This window comes from Nicotiana tabacum, chromosome 15, assembly GCF_000715075.1.
Source record: "Nicotiana tabacum cultivar K326 chromosome 15, ASM71507v2, whole genome shotgun sequence".
NCBI lineage: Eukaryota > Viridiplantae > Streptophyta > Magnoliopsida > Solanales > Solanaceae > Nicotiana > Nicotiana tabacum.
In genome coordinates, this window is record NC_134094.1 from 64,565,488 (window position 1) to 64,574,491 (window position 9,004).

At 37.6% G+C, this 9,004-nt stretch overlaps 1 protein-coding gene across 1 annotated transcript; it reads left to right on the plus strand.

Annotated features, from left to right (window-relative positions):
* The first annotated feature begins 2,678 nt into the window (after window positions 1-2,678).
* On the plus strand, window positions 2,679-3,594 carry LOC142169656 (uncharacterized). The gene is made up of 3 exons (XM_075231551.1): window positions 2,679-2,979; window positions 3,160-3,439; window positions 3,561-3,594. The coding sequence occupies exons 1-3, from the start codon at window positions 2,679-2,681 to the stop codon at window positions 3,592-3,594; spliced, it is 615 nt and encodes a 204-aa protein (XP_075087652.1).
* Window positions 3,595-9,004: the final 5,410 nt, after the last annotated feature.

Below are 9,004 nucleotides of genomic sequence, written 5' to 3' on the forward strand. Positions count from 1 at the left end.
AGTTAAGCTTCTCAAGCGAGAATCACTCATCCAAATTCATTCTGAATCATCCGATAATCAAATCCAAGCATGCACGCAAGTCATAATACACAATAGGAAGCTACTCAAGACCTCGAACCACTGAATGGAATCTTAAAGCTCAAAAAACCCAGTGAAGTCGTTACAAAAATGAGACTAAGTCCCGAAATACAAATCCTATAACTATCCTCAGATGTCGCATTTGCAACATGGGGTATGAAAATGTGGAACCACATTCTCAAAAGCGAATACCAACCCAACCTTATGAAGTCGCATTGAGACATAAGTCTCGCAAATGAGAGCACTAGAGCCTTCGCAAAGGCGACAGAAATTGTCGCAAATGCGAAACCTATCCTTCCTAGGTGCCATAAAAAATGCAATTGAAATGTCCGAAAATGCGAAACTCCTATTCCCAGCCCATCATCGCAAAAGCGAGAAGGATCTCACAAATGCGGAGATTGTAAATGCGATAAAAACCTCACAAATGCAAGAACAGAGCATCAGAACCAGATGAACCTTTTACAAACTGTCCGGAACGCATCCAAAACTCACCCGAGCCTTCGGGGCTCCACATCAAACATCAACAAAGATCTAAAAACATAATACGAACACGCTCGTGCTATCAAACCATCAAAATAACATCCATAACCATGATTTGGACCTCTAAAGCACATGAAATCTACATGAAACTCTAGAACTTCTAAAACACAACCGCGCGTTTGATTCCTATCAAATCAACTCGGAATGACACCAAACATTGCAGATATGTTCCAAAAATATAACAGACTTATTCCAAGTCCCAAAAACTAAAATTCGAGCTCGATAGCCATAAAGTCAAGGTATGGTCAAACTTAGGAAATTTCTAAACCTTTAAATTGCCAACTTCTGGCAAAAAAAGTCAAATCAACCTAGGGACCTCCGAATTCAATTCGGGGTATACGCCCAAGTCCAAATTCACGATACAAACCTATCGGATCCATGAAAACATCGATTCGAGATCACATATGCAAAAAGTCAAACTTGGTCAACTCTTCCAATCTTAAAGTGACGGTAGGCTATAATCTCAGGTTTTAGTCACTTCTTGCACTCTAATTTACTGTACTTTAATTGAGTTTGAGCTTTAATTGTTGGTCTTTTGCACTTATTGTGTGTTTCATACCATGTAGGAGTGATTCCGAGTTATGTAGATATTGTGAAACTAATTCGAGTTATTTGGAGCTTTGAAGTGTGAGTAAAAGCCCAAAGGAATAAGTCGGAATCGTGTTCGGGGGTCGAGGAACACTGCTAGACGTCAAAATTCAAGAAAGAATCAACTGCTGAAAAAATACACTAGTGCGAGGCACTGTGTGATGCACTGTGCTACACAGCAGTGTAAATTTATGTCAGAAATTGGCAAAGTTCAGAGGCTACCCAGTGAAGCTCCCATGCGAACCAGAAATCGAGAAACAACTGCAACAGTTGAGGAGGGAAAGAAATCTCCCCGAGAATACAGAGAAGGTTGGGCAATCCTCAACCAAGAAAGTTGTGGTGGGAGATGAGGATAATGTTGATTTGGCTACAAGAGACGTAGGCCAACAAAGAGAAAAAGCGTCACAAGATGCCAAGGAGACAGCTCTTCAAAATGTACAACTTGTGTATGAGGAGGAAAGGGCTCGGAGAATTGTTCAGAATCAACTTTTGGGTGCAGACTAATTCAGAAATATAGCTCCCGGTGCTGGGAGACCACTTGGTGATTATGCTAGACTGTTCTATAACCAAGGCTTATCAAGTGTGAGACCACATCCAGTTGTAGCTAATAATTTTGAGCTGAAGCAACGGTTGCTCCAAACTCTTCAAAACAATTGTGTATTCAGAGGAAAGATGAACGAAGATCCAAACAATCATCTGATGAACTTCAAGGAGATTATGAACACCTTTCAATACAATGATGTGTCACAAGATGCAGCCTACTTAAGGGCATTCCCCTTCACACTCAAAGATGATGCAAAGCACTAGCTTCGAAGCTTGCCTAATGGATCGATTAGAACATAGGATGAGATGACCAGAAAATTTCTTGACAAATATTTCTCATCAACTAAGACGGGCAAGTTTAGAAGAGAAATCCATAACTTTTGCCAGAACGAGACTGAACCTGTGTTTGATGATTGGGAGAGGTTTAAGGAGATAGTGTGAAAGTGTCAACATAGGACTTTTGGGATGGATTGATACCTGCCGTACGTAGAACATTGAGCAATACAGCTGAAGGCCCATTGATGAAAAAGACTCCAAAGGAGATAGTCACAATTTTGAATGAGTTATCTGAAGACGCAAATCAGTGGCCCTCTGAAATTACTGAAAGAAGAAGATCAACTGGTGCTCACCAAGTTGATGCTAACACATCTGTGCAGGTACAACTTGATGACATGGCCAAGGAAAGAAGGAAGCTGACCTTAGCCTCGATACACAGTGAGCCCCATGTAGTGTGTGATATATGTGAAAGAGGGCACCATACTCATGAGTGTTAAGGCTCAATCGTGGAATTTAATACTGTTGGGAACTATAACTTCAAAGCAATGGGTCAGAAGCAACTCGATTTTTCGTGGAGTTCACCAGGTTTTGTGAATCAGCCGAGGCCGCAATTCTAGCCTCAACATTCCACTAAGCCTGGGCTAGAAGATCTAATGAAGTCCTTTATTGTCAAGACAGATGAGAGATTAGATGCTCATGGTTCAGCTATCAAAGAACTTAGCACTGGTTTGCAAACTTTGGAGAAGCAAGTGGGGCAAATTGCAACTGTATTGTTTGAGAGAATCTCAGGTACTCTACCAGATAACACTGAAAAGAACCCCAATGAAATGGTAAATGCTGTGACCTTGAGAAGCGGGCAAGTATTGAAAGATCCCACTCCAGTCCAAAAAGAGGTGGTACCCGAAAATGAAGTTAAGGAGCAGCTGAAAAATAAAGTTGATAAGAAGAAGAAAGGTAAGAAAGGAGTTGAGAAAAAGAAGAAGGAGAAAACTTCAAAAAGGGAGGAATCTAATGAGAGCGAGCACATACCTGCTCTACCTTCTCCCCAAAAGTTGTTTAGAGAAAAGCTAGACAAGCAGTTTGAGAGATTTCAAGATATGCTGAGACAGGTTAATGTAAACTTACCGTTCACAGAAGTTCTCTCACAAATGTCACCTTATGCCAAATTCTTGAAGAAGATCCTTACAAAGAAAAGGAAGATCGAGGAGACATCGGTAGTGAAGCTCACCGAGCATTGCAGTGCAATCTTGCAAAACAAACTCCCTCAAAAGTGGGGAGATCCATGGAGTTTAACTATACCTTGCTCGTTAGGCACTCTTAGTTTTGATAAGTCTTTGTGTGATTCGGGCGCATCAATTAATCTAATGCATTTGTCTATTAACAGGAAGCTTGAGAAGGAGATTGGAGAGATAAGGTCTGCACCAATATCTTTGCAGCTGGCAGACCAAACAACTATCATACCCGAGGGGATAGTGGAAGATGTCTTAGTTCGGGTAGATAAGTTTGTATTTCCTGTAAATTTCATTGTGGTGAAGATGGAGGAGAAAAACGAGGTCCCCATTATCTTAAGAAGACCATTCTTAGTGACAGGCAGAGCAATATTAGACATACATGATAGACAACTCATGCTTAGAGTGGGTAAGAAAACGATGACCTTCGAGATGAATGTAGGGATGGGGGGGGGGAGGAGAAGCCAAGTGCAAGTGTAGAGTGGAGAGTGAAAGGCTCGAAAGACAAGGTCCCAGTGATTGAGAAAGACAAGTGTGGGGTGTACCCCAAGAAGGCTGAGAAGAAGCTGTTAACGTGGATGTGTGCCTTAGTTCGGGCGAGAAGAACGGAGCCCGACTTCGACTCAGACCCCGACTAGATAGTCAGGGAAGTTCCTCTACCTTATGATTTTTAATTGTGTGTCATGGCGACATGCCACGACTTAAAGTGTGGGGTGGAGGATATTTGTATGTATGTATATATGTATTTTAGTGTTCGTTCTGTTAGTTGTAGTAGTTAGAGATTGAAAACAATTGAAAACAGAACCATAAAAATTTGAAAGATTTTTGAATTTTTCCGACGATGGATATCATTCGACAGGTTTCTTGAGGGACTAAAGTCGAAAGAAAAAGATAAAAAGATTTTTTTATTTGGGTTGCGTTTCTTTTCTAAGGGTTTTGATTGAACCAGGTGTAGTTAATAATCCCCCCTTGGTTTTTCTTTGGGTTGCGTTTCTTTTCTAAGGGTTTTGATTGAACCAGGTGTAGTTAGTTTTTATATTTTGTTAAGAATAATAGGAAGCCTTATGTTGAGAGCTGAATTGAAGGAAATATCGCTTAACTTTATTATACCTTGAGAGTAGTGAATGCTTTAGTTGTGACACTTAGGCTCATTTTTTGACTCTTGTATGAGTACCTTAAATTGTATGATATTAACTTTGCTTAACTACTTTGACTAGAGTGTTTTGATAATCCAATCTTGAGTGAGTTAGGTGCCACATGTGTGTTAGGTTTTTGTGTTATTCCGTGCATTACATTTGATGTCTAGAACTTGCCCCGCATGTTTACAAAGTGAAATGGTAGTTTTATTCAGTCTTGAAAGTGATATTGGCATTTCTTTGTTGAGCCAGTTATATGCTATTACCCACCAAATTATTATGTATCGTAGTTCACCCCGTTAAGCCTGTAATCCTATTTCTTTGGCAACCACATTACAAGCCTTACCCTTATGTTTGAATTGACCATCTATTTGAACCATTTACCTCTCACGAGCACTTGAAATTGTTATGAACTTTATAAAAGTTGAAGTGTGGGGTGATTGGTTTGGTTTTTGAGTGGAACTAATAAACTAAGGAGAAATGTGCACTATTTTGGAAAACGTAAGAGCCACTTGAATTGAAAAAGAAAAAAAATATAATTGTATGGTTGTGAAAATTATTCCTTGATAGTGGCAACTCTTGATGTAATTGTGTTTAAATAAGTTGGGAGTTAATGTAAATTGATGTGAAGGTGGAGTATTGGTTTGACATAAGTGTGGGGTTTTAACAATGAGATGTATGTATTAAAGTGCTTAGGGAGGTGTAGTCACTCTTATATCTAAATGTATCCTACCCGTCCCATAACCTACATTACAATCAATGAAAGTTCTACTATATCCTTGACTAAATGAGTTCGAATTAGTAGAGTAGTACACTACGGGCAAGCCTATGGTGCATCTTTTGTGGAATATGAATGTGCTTTCTGAGAGTGAGTGAATTCTTTCTATATTGAGTTCCTAATTGTTCTTAATTTTTATTTTGTGTGGAACTACTCTCTTTTGTTGTGAGGGAATGTGATTCATGAAGGAAAGGTAATGTCGTTGACCTCTATGTTAGGGTAAATGAGTAGGTTATAAATAATGCGTGGTACTTGTGAGTCAAATCTTGAGGTGAAGATATTACACTATTGTGCTTAGTCTATTTTAAATATTCTTGGTATGATGAGTTATGAGAGTAGTGTAATGAGGTCGTGTCTATATAAAGTGTAGTTTGATTGCTCGAGGACGAGCAATGGTTTAAGTGTGGGGTGTTGATAGTAGGCAATAATCTCAGGTTTTAGTCAGTTATTGCACTCTAATTTACTGCATTTTAATTGAGTTTGAGCTTTAATTGATAGTGTTTTGCAATTATTGTGTGTTTCATGCCTTGTAGGAGTGATTCCGAGTTATGTATACATTGTGAAACTAATTCGAGTTATTCGGAGCTTTGAAGTCTGAATAAGCCGGGATCATGTTTGGGAGTCGAGGATCACTGCTAGACGTCAAAATACAAGTAAATATCAACTGCTGAAAAAATACACTCGTGCTAGGCACTATGCGATGCAGCGGTGTAAATTTACGTCAGAAATTGGCAACGTTCAGGCGCTACCTAGGTGTGCGAGCATGCATTGGGCTCGCAAAATAGATAGTATACTTGCCAAAGTGTGCGGCCATATGCGCGAGCACACTCCCAGGTGCGCGGCCACGCACGTCCAATTACGAAAAGTGTCCTATTTCGCGTAGGAAAAGGTGTTTTCGCTTGGGCCTGACCCTACTTGGTATATATACATGAAAAATGATATTTTTGAAATTTTGACACATCTAAGACCTAAGGAGGCTAAGGAGAAGTGGGAGAAGCAAGAGTACAAGGATTTCATTATTCAATGCTCATTCACGACAAGAGTTTGGATTGTTTATGTTTTCCTTTAACTTAAATTTATTTGTGATGAATTACTCCATATCTATAGAGTAGTTCTCTTTAAGGATTGATGGATTTGGTGTATTGATATTTGTTTATGGATATTAACTCTAGTTTTTATGCATTAAATCCTTTTGGATGTTTTAGTTGTTGCATATATATTCACATGTTCATGTAATCAAGAGAGATATACTTGTGATATCTTTGCATTATCTTGTTGGTTGAGTTCATTAATTCTTCTTAGTAATCGAAAGAGGCTAGTTGAATTATTGTTTAGACCTAGTTAGGAGGATAATCGAGAGAGGTTCTCCTAAAGACGAATCCAGTACGAACTCTTGCATATCTTCACCGAGCTTAAATCCGTTCACATTGTGAGGTTGCAACTTAAGTGAGAGAGGAGATTCTACTAAACCTTTGAACTAATAATTGAGTGAATTGGAGAGACTCACTTGAATATTAGAAGTGAATTAACTAGAGTTAAATCCCAGACAATTATCTTGCACCAATCCAATCAACCCTTATTTTCTCCCATTGATATCTTCGTTGCTTACTTTTGTTGTGATTGTCATAGTCAATTAGCTCTAGATTCCTAGTTAATTTTAGATTTTAATCACATAATTCTCAATTGTTGATGATCTTGGATAGCAACCAAGCTATAAACTACGAAAATACTATTTAACTCCAATCCATGTGGATACGATATTATATTATACTATATTCGACTAGCGAGCATGTTTAAGTCTGTGTTTTGCGCTCGTCATAAAGCTCTAAAATGAGGACCATTCTTCCGAATAAGCTCCGAATCACTTCGACACCCAAAACCAACGATGCACGCATTTCGCAATATACCATATGAAGCTACTCGAGACCTTAAACAACCGAATTGCATTCGAATTCTCAAAACGGCCGGTCAAGTCGTTATAATTTTTGACCTTTGCCGCGCCCATGTTCATTCATCAATCACTTGTCCTCAGTTAGACTTATTATATATTGCGTATTCACTTCTGGGAATGGAATATATTTAGTGGGACGGACTTCATATCTTTTCATCAAAAGCATATTATTTTGCCTCATTCATCATTGTATCATCAATATGGTGTATTGGGACCAACCCCAACATCTTATCATCATGGTGCACCGAGACTTAAACTTGATTTTATCTTACCCGCATTGTGTATTAGGATTTAAACCCATCGTCTTACTCTCAATTAATGATATAATAGGCCAAAGTGCACAGGCACTCACCTTTCATTATTATATGCATAAGGGAATTAGAAATGCAGTACATACTCGTATACTACTTTTCTGTAAGTCAGCTTGTCAGAAGAAATAGTTATATGTAGTATAGTATATCATGTTATAATGCCAAATGCCCAACAATGCATAATCATGCATTACACTAGGTGTATGTATTGGTGGAAAAACGGCATGACACGTGGACTATCAGCAAGGTGACAAGTGACACTTTCAGTTGAGTCAATAAAAGAAAACAAAAAGGCACTAATGGGGTGTTTTATCAGAAGAGGTACTTGCCCTGACAACTGGAAAAGAAGAAATAAGCACGAAATGAATGAAGATCATAAAAGGGGAAGATTAATAATCTGTTACAAATAAGGAAGCGAAATCGGCATTGATCTTGATGACGGAAAATCCTCAGTTATTATTATAACCGTTATAATTAAATATGGTAATGGGCAATCAAATCAATTAATGCCATTAACGAGCCAGAATTAAGTAGGAAAACCGTTATAATTGTGTATCCTTATATAAGGGACCCGTTCCTCATATGTAAATGCAGCTGAATAATTTCTTTCAATATATGCAATCAGTCTTTTACTTTATTCAAGTGTTCAAATCGCAATTTTGGGAGAGATTAGCAATCAACATTAAGCTTTCTTTCCTTACCTATTATTTTCATTATTTTTCCTATTCTTTGCATTACAAAGAAAATGAAGTAATTTTGGTTATCAATAACCTGATTTTTTCCTAATATTAGCTTTGACCGAGAAATTTATTTTTGGGTTAAATAGTTTACCAAGAACCTAAGCTTGTAAATGGATATACTTGAATTGTGAAAGACAATAAGTTCAAAATCTCATTATTACTAACATGTTTTGTTTCTATACAGAATATGAAGACTCGGTAAATGCTTCTAATGATGCAAACACCGCTTATAATCATATTTGGAGATATAGTACTGTCACAAGAAATTATCTAACTCTACTGATGATTACTTCTATCCGTATTGTAATGATACAAATCAATTAAGAAGCAATCTATAAAAGTCGTCACGTCCTCGTTCATAAATAAAGAAATCATGGTGAAGTATGAATATATTTTTTCTCTTTCCTTTTTAAAAAGAACTAAGAAAAACTAAAAGTATTCAACAAGGCATGTCAGATGCGAACTAACACAAGGCTACTGGGATCTGACGCCTTTTTCCTCTTAACAAACATGGGTATGTCAATCTAAAAATAATCACACTTAAAATACCTATAGCCAAAACCATATATAGCAGAATCAGTAAAAAGATAATTCATACGTTTAGTTCATTACAAAATCATTGTAATGATATAACTGTATCCCATATACTAAAGATTAGTATGAAGGAAAAAAAACTCCGAGTAGATAGTAGCATCAAAACTACTAAACAGAAACATATAGCTTTAAGATTTTCACTAAAACTTTTGTTTTCGTTCAGGCAACAATTATGTTCCTTACTGATATGTAGGACTAAAACTTTACAAAAAAGGAAAACTTCATGAGGTCTATTTTCTT

Coding starts and splice junctions, on each gene's coding strand:
- LOC142169656 (XM_075231551.1), top strand. CDS start 2,679: ATGAAGTCCTTTATTGTCAAGACAGATGAGAGATTAGATGCTCATGGT. Junction 2,980..3,159: donor AGTTGATAAGAAGAAGAAAG/GTAAGAAAGGAG, acceptor TACCGTTCACAG/AAGTTCTCTCACAAATGTCA. Junction 3,440..3,560: donor AAGGAGATTGGAGAGATAAG/GTCTGCACCAAT, acceptor ATTGTGGTGAAG/ATGGAGGAGAAAAACGAGGT.